The sequence below is a fragment of the Pezoporus wallicus genome, unplaced genomic scaffold (genome assembly GCF_028554395.1).
Source record: "Pezoporus wallicus isolate ANWC-B61680 ecotype Strahan unplaced genomic scaffold, APGP_CSIRO_Pwel_v1 contig_7985, whole genome shotgun sequence".
NCBI classification, from domain to species: Eukaryota; Metazoa; Chordata; class Aves; order Psittaciformes; family Psittacidae; genus Pezoporus; species Pezoporus wallicus.
In genome coordinates, this window is record NW_026636538.1 from 379,846 (window position 1) to 392,848 (window position 13,003).

At 57.2% G+C, this 13,003-nt stretch overlaps 1 protein-coding gene across 1 annotated transcript; it reads right to left on the reverse strand.

Moving 5' to 3' along the window:
- Positions 1–444: 444 nt before the first annotated feature.
- Positions 445–12,304, reverse strand: GDF6 (growth differentiation factor 6). The gene is made up of 2 exons (XM_057400503.1): positions 11,867–12,304; positions 445–2,199 (listed from the first exon to the last, which is right to left on the reverse strand). The coding sequence occupies exons 1-2, from the start codon at positions 12,201–12,203 to the stop codon at positions 1,337–1,339; spliced, it is 1,200 nt and encodes a 399-aa protein (XP_057256486.1). The 5' UTR covers positions 12,204–12,304; the 3' UTR covers positions 445–1,336.
- Positions 12,305–13,003: the final 699 nt, after the last annotated feature.

The window sequence follows — 13,003 nt, forward strand, 5'->3', positions numbered from 1 at the left end:
CAGATAACTTTAGAGTTGTAAATACTTGCATTATAGTGAGGTAGACAGTAAAAAAAAAGTTCTTTTTTCCATTATTAGCACAGAACTTAAATCTTGTAATAATATCTTAAGGAAATGATAATGTTAAGTAAGGATGAAATATTTGATTAATGCTTAATTCTGTACAACTCAAATATAAACTTTTAAAAATATTAGAAATTATAACATTTCGAGTGCATATAATGTTTTGTACATTAAAAAAAAATGCATGTTGTTCATCTCCATTTTGCACTTTTCAGTCTGTTTAAATAAACAAATATTTACAACTTTTATATGAACAACAGTGCATCCAAAGCAAAATGTGCATTTTAAATTATTGCTCCTGGTCGAGTCTTTTTATTAGCATTTTATATTATTATTCTCTTCTCTTTTTTTAATCTTTTTTTTTTTCACCAGCTCTGCAAAACCAAATAAGACGACTCTAAAACTCAGTGGGGAAAAGCCTGAAACTACGAACATAACAGTTACATTAAGAAAGGGCTAGGCGTGCTTCGAAGTGCACTTTCCTCAGGTGAAGCAGCAGCTGAGACCAAAGGCGGGAAAGAAACAGGAATCTTACTTAGAACGCCTTTTCAAGCACACCATTCGCGTATAATACTGCTGCAGGTTGCGAGGGCTGCCGAGCTAGAGCTACTTAGAGACCTGGCAATGGCATCCTTGCGCTGTTCCTGAAATTCGAGGGAGTTTCCTTTCCATTCACCCAGGTTGTGCTTTCTGTAACACTTCGCTCTTCACAGTTTTTCATTGCTGTCTTAAAATAAAACCTAACTGGTAATTACAATCTTGAGCTTTTTTTTTGTTTTTTAACTTTTCTCTTTTTTTTTTTTTTTCCTTTGGGGGTGGGGGCCGGAGGCTATTTCTGGCTGGTAAGCTTGCAGGAATGTGAAAGAGGGCAGAAATGAAGCAGCCCTCTTCAGAGCAACTTCAGAGAGAGGGCTCGGTCTGCTCCCTCTCCCTCCCCCGACTCTTTTTGTACTCGTTAAATTGCCTTCACCTTTGGAGGGAAGAGGACAGATCGCCAGATAAACCCCGGGAGAGGGAAGGAGGGAGGGAGAGAGGGGGAAAGAGAGGGGGAAAGAGGGGAAGGGACCCGGCGGGGCCTGGCCGCCTGCCCTGCCCTCTCTCCCTTCCCCGCACGGCAGTCAAGGGCAGGCGCTGCCCGACGCCCGCCGCCCGCGGGAACCGGCGCCCGCCCTTCCCCTACGCGCCGAGCCCGCTCCGGGCGGGCGCGGGCCGTCCCCGCTCGCCACCGCCGGCGCTTCTCTGCCAGATGCAGCCCCGAGGGGTGTCCCGCCCGCTACCTGCAGCCGCAGGACTCCACCACCATGTCCTCGTACTGCTTGTACACCACGTTGTTGCCCGCGTCGATGTAGAGGATGCTGATGGGAGTCAATTTAGTGGGGACGCAGCAACTGGGCGGCGTGGAGCTGGGGTCCATGGAGTTCATGAGGGTCTGAATGATGGCGTGGTTCGTGGGCTCCAGGTGGGAGCGCAGTGGGAAGTCGCAGACCCCCTCGCAGTGGTGGGCCTCGTACTCCAGCGGGGCGATAATCCAGTCGTCCCAGCCCAGCTCCTTGAAGTTGACGTGCAGTGGCTTCTTGCTGCAGCGCAGGCGGGACTTCTTGCCGTGCCGCTTCCCGTGCCGGCTGGCGAAGGCGGTGCGCCGCTGGCGCCGGGGCGGCGGCCGGCGGACAGCAGGCGGCGGCGGCGAGCCCAGCTCGGCGCGCAGCTCCCCGAGCAGGCTGGGCCGCCGGGCGCGGGTGAAGACCACCAGCAGCGCCCGCTCCTGCGGCGGTCGCGGCCGGCGCCCGAATCCCAGGCCCCGCAGGTCCAGCCAGCGCGGCGGCCCGCGGCCCGCCGAGGCCCGCAGCTCCAGGCACAGCCGCTTCGACGGCCGCTGCTCCCGCAGGCCTTGCCGCACGTCGAAGACCTCCCAGTCGGCGGCCGGGGCCGCCCGCGGGTCCAGGGCGCGAGAGTCCAGAGGCCGTGGCGACAGGCAGGGGAAGAGCTGCATATGTACCAGGGCGGCGGGCGGCGGGCGGGCGCGGGACGCCCGGCGGAAGAGCCGCACCTCGGCCCCCACCAGCTCCTCCGTCTCCGAGAGGGTCGATACATCAAACACATACTGCTGCCGCCTCAAGGGAGCGGGCGAGAGATCGTCTGCGAGATAAAAAATAATTACAGTCAGTTGCGCTCAGGGGGGATCTGCCGAGAGGTCTCCGAGGGCAGCTCCTGCCCGCCAACCCCCTGGCCACCCGCCGGGCCCGCTCCGGTCTGGTACCCGGGCCTCCACTGGGAGCCAGGGCTGAGCTGGTCGTGGGGGAGGGAGGGGAAAAGGAGAAAGAAGGAGGAGAAGGAGGAATTCAGAGAAAAGAATGAGATGGAAGAATCAAGAGAAAATAAAAATGAGAAGAAGAAAGTGGAAGAAGGAAGGATAACAAGAACACTGAGAACAAGAAGGAAGAAAAAAAAAGGATGAGAAAAATGAGAAGAGGAAAAATGAAGAAGAAGAAAAGGAAGAAGATGGAAGAGAGAGGAGGTATGGAAGGACCCGCACCAAATATAAGACCATTCTCCCACACCAGAAGCAGCCCCTGCTCCACGCACATCTTCTGCCCATCAGCCCTGCCACCAGTGTGGGACCGTCAGTGTTTGTGTGCTTGTGTACATTACGCACACACATATATATACACATATATATTCTCGTCCAAGAGAAAAACCTGGACTTCTTTTTTGACACATTGGTGTGCGCGGTGCAGAGCAGAAAGCAAACCAGATTCCCCTGAGCTGCTTTCCCATAAAATGTTTATAACCCAGCAAATACAAGAATTCCCAAAGCCCCTGGGTTTCCCCAGAAGCTAGTAAAGCTTGTGTAGATCTCAATAGTAAAAGTGTCAGTGGAGCCTCTGTTCAGCAGCCCATGGCCGCTTTTCCAAGCTCAGCCCGCTCCAGGGGTAGAAACGGAGACTAAAGCCCTCTGTTATTTATTGATATCAAAGGTCATTGCGATTTTAATCACTGTATTGCACAACTTCGGTTCTACCTGACATATCTGGAGGAACCTCCTGCGGGGCAGGAGGAACAGGGGTACGATTTATGCAAACCAAGACCTTCAGATGCGCCACGGCAATGTAAAAATTAATGTGCTTCAGAGCAGAATAGCATGCTCGAAAGTCCGCTGCGTTCCCCCACACGCCAAGAGGGAGATGCAGAGTGGAGTGCAGCAGTGCCAGGGGGAATTGCTGGGCAAAAGACCTGCCCTGCAGCCAGGCCACAGGACCCAAGGGGGAGCCCGTCCGCCGGCCAAGAGCAACCCCCTGCCCGCGCAGCTCCCCCTGACCCTGCCACACCGGGCACTCCGGCTGCAGAGCTAGGTGCCCGTCGGGCCCCTTGCCCTGTCCGCGAGGCGAGGAGGCCGGAGCACGACCTCGGTCCCCACCTCTCCCCAGAGGGTCGTTTCGGAAGACTGGCAGGAGCCGGACCCTTACGGAGGGGCCGGAGCACCCCCCTCAGCCACCAGGTCCTGAAAATGGGTCAGACGCTCCAGGCATCCCGGGCCTGCCGCATCCCGGCCTCCGCCTCCCGCCTCTGGATGGGCGATTTCCTTCCCCGGCGAGAAGCGCAGAGCCGGGAGCGGGAGGCAGCCCGCCGGCCGCTCATCCCTCCCGCGGGGCGCGGAGGGAGTCTGTAAGAAACATACACACAACCCGAAAAATGTCACAGCCGCAGGTGACGACAGCAGCTGCTCTATCGAGCTGCTGGAAAGAAAACTGAAATCCAGAGAGAGCTGCCCAAAAGAGCTGGACGATCTCGGCAGTGCTGCAAGGATGAAGTAGGGCTTGGCCCATGGGTCGGTTGTGGATTTGAGAGTGTTTCCCCCTTGCACATGCTTGGGCCAGTAGGCCCGGGGGCTGGGTTGCGAGAGAGGTGGATCCGGGAACTCAGGAGAGCTCTGAAGCCATTGCCTCCTTCTTCGAGGGAGTCCCGGGCAGAACTGGGGGATTCAAAAAGAAGAGATATGAATCCCTCGGGCAAGAACGTTCGGGTCCCCTTCTTCCTTCTCCTCGCCTTTGGTTTTCCCTGTGCCCAGCGTCTGTCAGATGCCCGGGTATCTGACATGGTGCAGACGGGTCTCCTGGATCCTCAATCTGTATCCCGCCTTCCTCCAACGGCTCCAGCGACCGTCGAAGAAACCAGATCAGCGCCTATGCCCTGCTTTGGGATGTGGGCAGAGACGGGCCTGGGCGCAGCTCCACTTTTAAACCATCTCTTTTCTGGAGAGAGACGGGGGGCGTCAGGCTTGGTTTCAAAGAAAGATGCTCGCCCGCTTTGCTTCTCTCTGTCGTGATGCGGTGGAGGTGGGGTAGCGCTGCCTCCAGCCCACTGTCCCTCCGGGGCAGACACCACTCCTCCTCTCCTCCCCGTCCTACTCCCAGCCTGTGCCCCGACCGTGGGGACCCCGAATTCCTGCCAGGGTGCAGGAACAGGGTCACTTTCGGGGAAAAAAAAAAGGACAGCCCTTTCCCGGGGGATAGGGGGACACAGAGGTAGCAGCGAGCCCCCCACCGAGCTCCCCAGGCCGGTGGCTGTGAGGCGGCCCCTTCAGGGGTGACATCTCGGCGTGCGGGTTAGAAGGGAGGGAGGCGGGGAGACGCTGAACTCCCCTGGGTCCCGCTGCTGAAGCGGTTTATAAAAGGTCTGCAGACACCTGTCATGCGTCGGAAAGGAAGGCTGGGAGAGGGGGGACGGAAAGAACCAGCTCCGGTCCTGCGGGTGCCAAGGGCTTGCTCAGCGGGTACGCCTACAGCGCTCTCCCCAGCAGCATCCTACGAATCTCCAGCTTGGCGAAGGTTGAAAGAGTCGCACGACGACTCCGGCTGGCTCGGTGGCATGGCACGCTGGGGACACAGCAGAATGGCAGAGAAATGTGACCCCGGGCAAGCGGGTCCCCAGGCTGGGTTCAGGCAGCACGACTCTGCGCTGGAAAACTCCCTCTGCAGCTGCCGGCTCCCGCTTCTCTCTCCGAAAAAGGGGCAGGGCTGACGGTTGTTTCAAATAAGCAGCTTTGAATCCGATCAGATAAAAGCTATTTATTCACTCTCGTAACTTAATAATTCCAGATGAATACATAATCCTAAACCAGTACTGGCTAGCTCCCAGCGCCGTCGAGAGGGTGGGAAAAGCAGTGGAGGGCGGGGAGGGAAAACGGTACCTCCGGAGCTCCGCAAGCCGGAGAAAGCTCGGTCTGGTTTGGGAACCCTTTGTTCCAGCCAAGCTGCCTCTCTCCACGCATACAAAGAACGACAGCGGCGGTAGGGTGGGGGATACCCGGACTGTTCCCTCCTCTGCGTGAGACGAGCACACAGGCATGGGGGCTTGTTCACTTCAGTTTTGCTTTAGATCCAAGGAGCGGCTGGGGCGAAACCCGGGGCTTCTCACAGCCAGTTCGAGATCTGCCTTTCTCTCGGGCCAGTTGAGGCTGTCATTACCGTTATTCCCGTTACCGAAATACTCGGAGAGAGCAGCAAAGTCATGTTACATCCAGCCTGGCTGAAGAAAGGCACATTGCGGGAAATGCACCAGAGAGGTGTGTTTATATTTGTAACGTTAATTTAGATGAATGTTAGTTATGCTGTAAGCATTAGTTTTATTTCGACTCTCCGTTTATTTTTTTCGGGAGAAGATAAAACACTGGGAGTTGGACGGAGCGGGAGAAGAAGGGGGTATATCTATCTGGAGTTTCAACGTGTGTCAGCGGTGGATGACGAGGGCAGCCCTGCTCCGCTCTGCCATTCCAAAAGCTTCCGGGCAGCCAGCGAGACCTGCGCAACGCGAGCAGAGCCGGACCAAGCCGAGCCGAGGCTCCCCTTTCTTCCGCCTCTCGCCTTCTTCCCCCCGCTTCCCTCCGCTGTGCGGTGGCGGCGGGTTCATCATTTCACGGTAAATGAGTGGCTTGGCTGGTACGTTTCCCTGCGCAAAGCCTCTCCTTCTGCCCGGGCTTCGTTTCTCGCTGGCAGCCGGGGCTTTGAGGCGAGCGGGGGGTTAACGAAGGCTACACAGTTTCCCTTTTCATGGCAGATCAGGTACTGGGCTCCCTGCCAATTCATCAGGGCTCAGATCTTAACTTTACATCACTGCAAATTATACCCAAACCACATTGAAGAAGAATTTTCCCATTCCCAAATTCTTTTTCAAGCCATATTTAAACTCGCAAACCAAAAGCACATTTTCAGTTTAAAGACCCTTCGCAGGCGCTCGCTCAACAATAATCTGGAAATTAAAACATATATCCCCGCTAATTGAGAGGGGCTTCCCACACGTTGTCTGCAGAGTCACAGGGTTGACAGGTATCTCTTTCGGAGCATTACCCGTGCTGTGGAAGCGGGGGACAGACTCTCCATGTGTGGTATTTCTCTGGGTTTCAGTTCCGCATCTCCCAGCGCCTGCCTCGTCGCGGTTTTTTATTACACAGAGTGATTAGATGTAAACGTTTCGTTCTCCTCCCTATCGAGTAACCGGGAAAGACCACACCTTCCTCGGACGCCTTCCCAACCCTGCCAAAACCCCAGCGGGCTGCTGGAGGGCTCCTTCCATCATTATTTTCTTTTGCTTTAAATTCTTTTCCCGACGGAGCGGGGAGGCACCTGGCTGCGATACACCTTTGATCACCGCTTCCCCGTCCCTGCGCGGCAGGCTGCCTGCCCTTGCCCAGCTCCCGCTGCCTCCGACGGCTGCTTCTTCCCGCTGCTTCCCCGGTACCCGCAAGCGACCCTCGGCCCTCGGGTGCAGAGGAGCCGTGGCAACATCCGCGGACATCCCGCGGGTTCCGGGCCCCTCATCTGTCCTCATCCCTTTGGGAGACACGCCGAGGCGGAGAGGGGCTTCCCTAGAGAGATTTTACCTGCTTTAACAGATACTAACCGAGTCCTCTTCTCTTTCCCCGTTTGCGGCGGTTTCACTACCTGAAATATTTCTATCGAGGAGAAATCATTCCTGCAAAATTATTCTTATTGAGAAAATCGGACTGAATATTCCCACTCCTCAGAGCTAAGAAATGGAGTGAGGGGACTCTTTGGAGGATATTTCTGAGCGACGTGTGTGGAATACAGCACACAACACGCAGATCTAGCCACAACTAGCAAGGACTGAAAAGTCCCCTTTCGCTCATAAACCAGACTTCGTGCACGGAAGGACGCTCAACCTCAGTTCCAGCCTGAACCGAAATCTCGAGGAAAGGAGCATTTCTGTGATTAGCTGCTTTTCTTTTTTATAGGACTACGAAGCAAGGAGGAGAACAAGTCTGGCGAGTGAAAGTCCAGGGCCGGGCTGGCTCAGGGTGGCTGCTCGGCTCCCGGTCGGGATCAGCACAGGCTGCGGCACAGCATCGCCCCGCGGGCGGCTGAAGCTTAACAACTGCGAAGGGGAAAGCTTGGTCCTACTGTCCTCAAAACCAACCAACCAATCCAAAATTAAATACTGCTAATAAAAAAATTAAACACGATCTTTCAGCAAGCCCCGCAGAGGGGCTCCTGGATTTAAAAAGTCAAATTAAAAAATCAGGATCGGGTCCCAAAAGAGCCACCGCAATGGCTTGAGAGGCTTTAGTGACTCCTTTTCGTTAGCAGAGCGGCTCCGCGGCAGCGCACAGCCCACCGAGCTCCGCGGCCTGCGTCCTCCAACGCTCTGCCTGTCCCCGACCGCTCTCCCCACTGTGCAACCCCGCACAAAAGAACCCAAACAAAATAATAACCACACCCCACCCCCTCCCGAAAACCCCGGTACTGAACGGGGAGAGACGAGGGGCCGCTGCTCCCGTTCCTCCCGCGCTTCTCCGCTCCCTCCCGCGTCGCGGGGAATGAAACCCCAAAGACCCTCAAGATCCCCCCCGGCGCAGCAGCACGGAGCCGCAGCCCGCTCTCCTCGCCGCCTGCCCCGCGCTGCCGGTTCCGCGGGCGCGGAAGCTCCGCTGGGCCGGGCCGGGCCGGGCCGGGCCACTAGGTCTTTCCCCGGGCGCCTGGCGGGGATGAGAAGCGGCTGCTCGCTGCCGCGCTCCGGCCGTCTGGTCTGCATTAGTGTTTTTATAAGAGGCTCAAACAAATCGAATACAAGGTCACCAAATAATTAACAGTTGTGAATTCCCTCCTTCCCCATTAAAATACTTCCGTGCTTATATTTCATTTTCCTTCTGCCAACGACAACACTGCCTGGGCAAAGGCGCTGCGCAGATTACACTCCATTGCAGCTTTCGGTCCACCCAGAAACCCGCTGTTTTGCATAAACATGTTGCAGTAGATGAACTTCAAGTGGGATTTACTCTCTTTACTTCTGACACATGCACAGCCGGGCAGTCTCCAGCTTCTGCACACGGGATCCCCCTTTCGTCCTGCCCTCCCGTCCTCACCCCCTCCCGACCCTAATGGCAAGAGAGAAATAATGGCCGGACCCCTGCCCGTCTGAACCAGCTGCCTCTCGACTGGAACACGAAACGGCACAAAGAAAACGGGGATGGAAGAAGGAGACGGTCTAGACCCATTTCGAATTCCTCATCCCTTGGGTGCGGAGCTCAAAGGTCCGCACACATGAGCTTGGTGCGGTACCGCGGCTGCGGGCAGCTCCGCAGATGCAGAGGGCAAAGGCCCTTGAGGCATCTGCTTCCCACGGGAGATCCTTTTAAAAATCGCGCTCCTCGCACCCCGGCTATTTCTTTTTTTTTTTTGTTTTTGGTTTGTCCCGAGCCGTGCCGTGTTTCTTGCTAGCTGTGGAGTTGCTTGTTTATAGGTCCATTCTCTTACTCTGTTTTCTCCCCCCCGCCTGGTGGAGTCCTTGCAGCTCCTAATTGTCCTGCCTTACTGTGGAGCTCCAATGCTGGGGGTCCTGAGGCCAGCGAGAGCACCATCTGCGTTTTAATGAGTTACTTCATGTGCCAACAGTAATTTTCCTACATTCAGCTAGGTCCTGTCTGATCTTGCGACCGTAACAAGGGGAAGCGAGTGGGGGGCGGGAGGGGGTGTAGAAGTGGGAATCGCAAATCCTTCTCCCCTTTCTGCGCCCTTTTTCTACCCATGGGGGGTGTAGGGAAATATATATATATATGTGTGTGTGTGTGTATGTATAACGCGGTAGTGAGGCTTTACTCTCTCTCGAGCTGCCCTGAAAGTGATCTTCCTAGCTCCAAGCGGGAAGGAAAGCAAGGAGCGGCGGGGAGTGGTGCCTGGCCGGGGCTGGTGCCCGCACCCTCCGCCACCGAGGGCACTGGGCCAGACTGTCCCGGGGCCGTCACGGACAGGAGCCGACGCCGCGTTACCTATCCCGTGGGATGCTCCCACGGACACGCAGGTACGGCAGCCCATGCCGTGCGGGAAAGGTATTTCTCGTCAGGCAGGTCTAAAAGCTGCTCCGTGCTTCTCTCGGAGCTGCTCTCCCCCCCCAAATCCTGCTCTGAAGGATGCCGTGTGGGCTGGGCAGGGCAGGAGGGACGTCCACCGCCACCTCCCCCGGTCCTGCCGCTTAGGTAAAGAGCAGCCCATCTAATTGGGTTAATTTGGTCGGCTATATTGTCTGCAAATTAATTGACAGAAACTCCCCCTCCCTTTTCCCGCTTTCCCTGAGCAAAGGCTGTTCATCATCAGCACAACTCCAGCTCGCCAATTAACTGGGCTAGGAGCCCACGGGGAGGTGGGCAGTAAAATAGCTACCACTTCAGAGGAACGGAAGCTCTCTTGAAGTTTTTTGGTGATGTGCCATTGGCTGGTCCGCTTCATTATGGGAGACTAGACAATATTTGATATGTTATGACATGAACACTCAATTAGATCACTGAGTTGAAATACTCCAATCAGTGGCTCGATGCTAAGCAACCCTCAGAAGGTCCAGCAGAAGGTCACAGTCTGTGACACATCAAATCAAAATCAATGGGGAAAAGTGAGGCTTTTCCTTAATCAAACCAGGACTCCTGTTAGCAAATCACTTCCCCCGGAGTAGAATCTCCCATGCAGCGAGATGAGCTAAATTTGTTAAATTAACTGTCTTTCTTCTCGTTATCAAGAATAAGATGATCTTGAGCGCGGCTCTAGTTCCCCGCGGATTTCAGAATTAGCACCCCTTTTCCTTTCCGGCGGAGAACGCGGGCCAGCTCCTTCTGACCGCTGAGCTTTGTAAACCCTGTTTCTAGAAATCGAGACCTCTTCCCCCACCCCTTCGTTTAACAGCAACGAAAAACAACAACCTCCACGCGGAGACAGCGGAAAGCGAATCCCCGTGCCTCTTTCCTCCAGGGGCGCTCCCGACCGCGAGCACCCACTGTGGGCGCTTCCACGCATCCTCCCTAGCCCCGACGGGCGCGACGGGCACCGGGGGTGGGTAGGGGGAGAGAGAGCCCAGCCGCGATCCCTCCGCGGCGAGGAACGGCCCCGAGCAGGGGATGGCCATGGGGCCGTGGGTCCGAGGAGGAGAGGGAAAGCTCCGGATGGGGGGGGGGGGGGAAGGCAGAGGGGGGTGGTTGGGGTTCGGTTAGGGTAGCAAGCGGCTCCTGGAGTTAAGGGGAGCCGTGCGGTTTTCCCTGAGCTGCGTTTTGCCCTAAAACTGCTGGAAGAGGGGAGGTCGGTGTGCTCAACTCTCTGGGTCCCGGGGGGAAGCCGCTGCCAGCCGCCGGCAGGTACACGGGCAGGGTCTCGCTGGGGGCGGGCGGAGGGGTGGGTCTTCAGATATGGGAGAGGGGGAGAAGGAAAGAATGCATAGCACGCGTTGGGAACCTGTTAATTAGTCTGTCCTTAATGGCTCACAAACCAGGGTAATGAAAAAGAAATGAGGAAAAAAGAGGAAGGGAAATGTTCCTCCGGATCGCCGAGAAACCTTCACCCGCCGCCCCGGTACTAGCGATAAAACAAAGAGAGAAAAACAAAGCAGGACCCCGGCAGGGGCTGCAGGTCGCCGAGGGAGTCCCGGGAGCCCGCAGTACCGGTGCTGCCCCGCGAGAGTGGGGACAAGGCCTGGAGCCTGGCCTGTCCCGGGCTCTGCCGCCCTCCCCGTCCTCTGCCCCCCTCGGCGGGCCCGGGGAGCGGCCCCACTGCCGGTCCTGGACAGGACTGCTGCGGACCAGGCTCCCCCTGCTCAGCGGACGCAGGATGCAGCCCCGAAGCAGACGGCGGGTCCGGGCAGCCCAGAGGAGCCCGGGGCGACGTTTACCTGGACTTCGGGCTGCCTCCCCGCAAGCGGAGCGGGCTACGTCCCAGCCCTAGTGCTTCCCAAAGGGGCTGGTGCTCTTCCAGGTAAATCCGATAAAGCGACCCTAGGCGAGAGCAGCTTTAGGCAGCAAATGTTTGCCCTCGGTCAGTTTGAACTTTCTATTTGCCTTACAACCGCAGCGATAAGAGCGATCCTTTCTCCGACAGACTCAAAGAAACCAGAAGAGCGATTTTTCTTTTCTCCCCCGAAGTTGTATTTACACCCAAAACGCGCCTGCAAAGCTGGGGAGGGTTTCCCACCATCCTGTGACGACTCCGCGAGGAACACGCGTGTTTCTCGTATGCAGCATTTACGGCTGCCGCGGTGCGGGTGTAGCGCTGCGGGACAGTTCGCTGCGCTGCACCCGCACCGCGGGTTCGCCCTCAACTAAAACAACGCGATTCTGTGATCTACCGAAAGATCCACTTTTCTGCGATACCGAGGAGGCAGGAAACACCAGTGACCAGTGCAGCACGTTCCCCACCTCCCCAGGGCCAGACTCCGCGGGACGGGAGCCTCGCACTGCAGAACGCTGCGGGAAGGGGCGCACGTAGCCCCGGAGGGACGGTGAGGGGCATGAGGGAGGATAAGGGACAGAACTTACCTAGTCCCTTGTCTACAAAACTAGTGATGGTGTTGGCGGATTTGGACGACTGAAAAAAGCTGGCGTTGATGCCCAGTTTCTCTGCGATGGAGTAAGTCCTGAACAGAGACAGCATGTACTCGTGGGGTTCCGCCCGTGGGAACGCCCGGCCCACGGCGTGTCCGCCTTGCCGCGGGCGGTTCTCCCGTGGGGACCGCGGCACCCTGCGGCCCCGTCCGCCTTTGGAAGAGGCGGCGATCTCCGAGGCGGTGGGGAGGGAAGCCGGGAGGCAGCAAGGTAAATCCCAGAGGAGGCTGGCGAGCAAGGCGGCGGAGAGCAGGGCCCGGCGTGCATTCATAGCGAGAGGAGGCGGCGGTGGGGAGGAAGAGGAGGGCGGCCCGACGTGCGGCTCCGGCGGCCCACGGAGCAGCGCGGGGACTGCGCGGCGGCGCGGCGCGGAGCGGGGACTGCACCCGGGCGGGCTCGGCCCGGAGCAGCCCGCCCCGCCCCGTGGGTACCGCCCCGCCGCGGACCGCCCCGTGGGGGCACCCAGCCCGCCCCGCGGGGCGGGACACCCCGCTGACGGGTGCTCGGGGGTCCCTTTACTCCCTCCTCTATGTGTACTCCGCGTGGGAAGTGGACATGAGGGCTGGGGGGAGATGCTGCGTGTCTTGCTGCAGCCCGTCGGATACCGATCCTCGTCAACTGGCCGATGCTTTGGCATGTTCAGGTGTCCCTTGGGTGCTGCAGTGTCGGGTGAGGGCAGACTCACGCAATGCTAACGGTCTTGCTTGAGATCCTTCGTGTTCTCCCAGCTATGTGAGCAAGAACTTGCCACAAAGCACGGGTCTTGCAAGAAGGAGAATCTGGTGGAAAGCGGGGATCTCACCTTGGAATGCACTAGGGCCCAGTTAGTGGGCAGCCTTGGGACGGAGGCAGAGACCATTCTCATTCTCTCAAAATCTGCAAAGCCACCAAGAGGGGACCAGTCTGAGAGGAGCGCATTCCAGGCTGGGGCCTGGGAAAATGCAGCGCTGGGAAGACAGTGCTGGCAAGATAAGCAGAATGGGGCAGGCAGAAAAGTTCCTCAGAGCAGGGCACAATATCTTTCTTGCACTGGTCATGCAGAAGACAGCAGTGGAGCGGAAGCAGGATTCA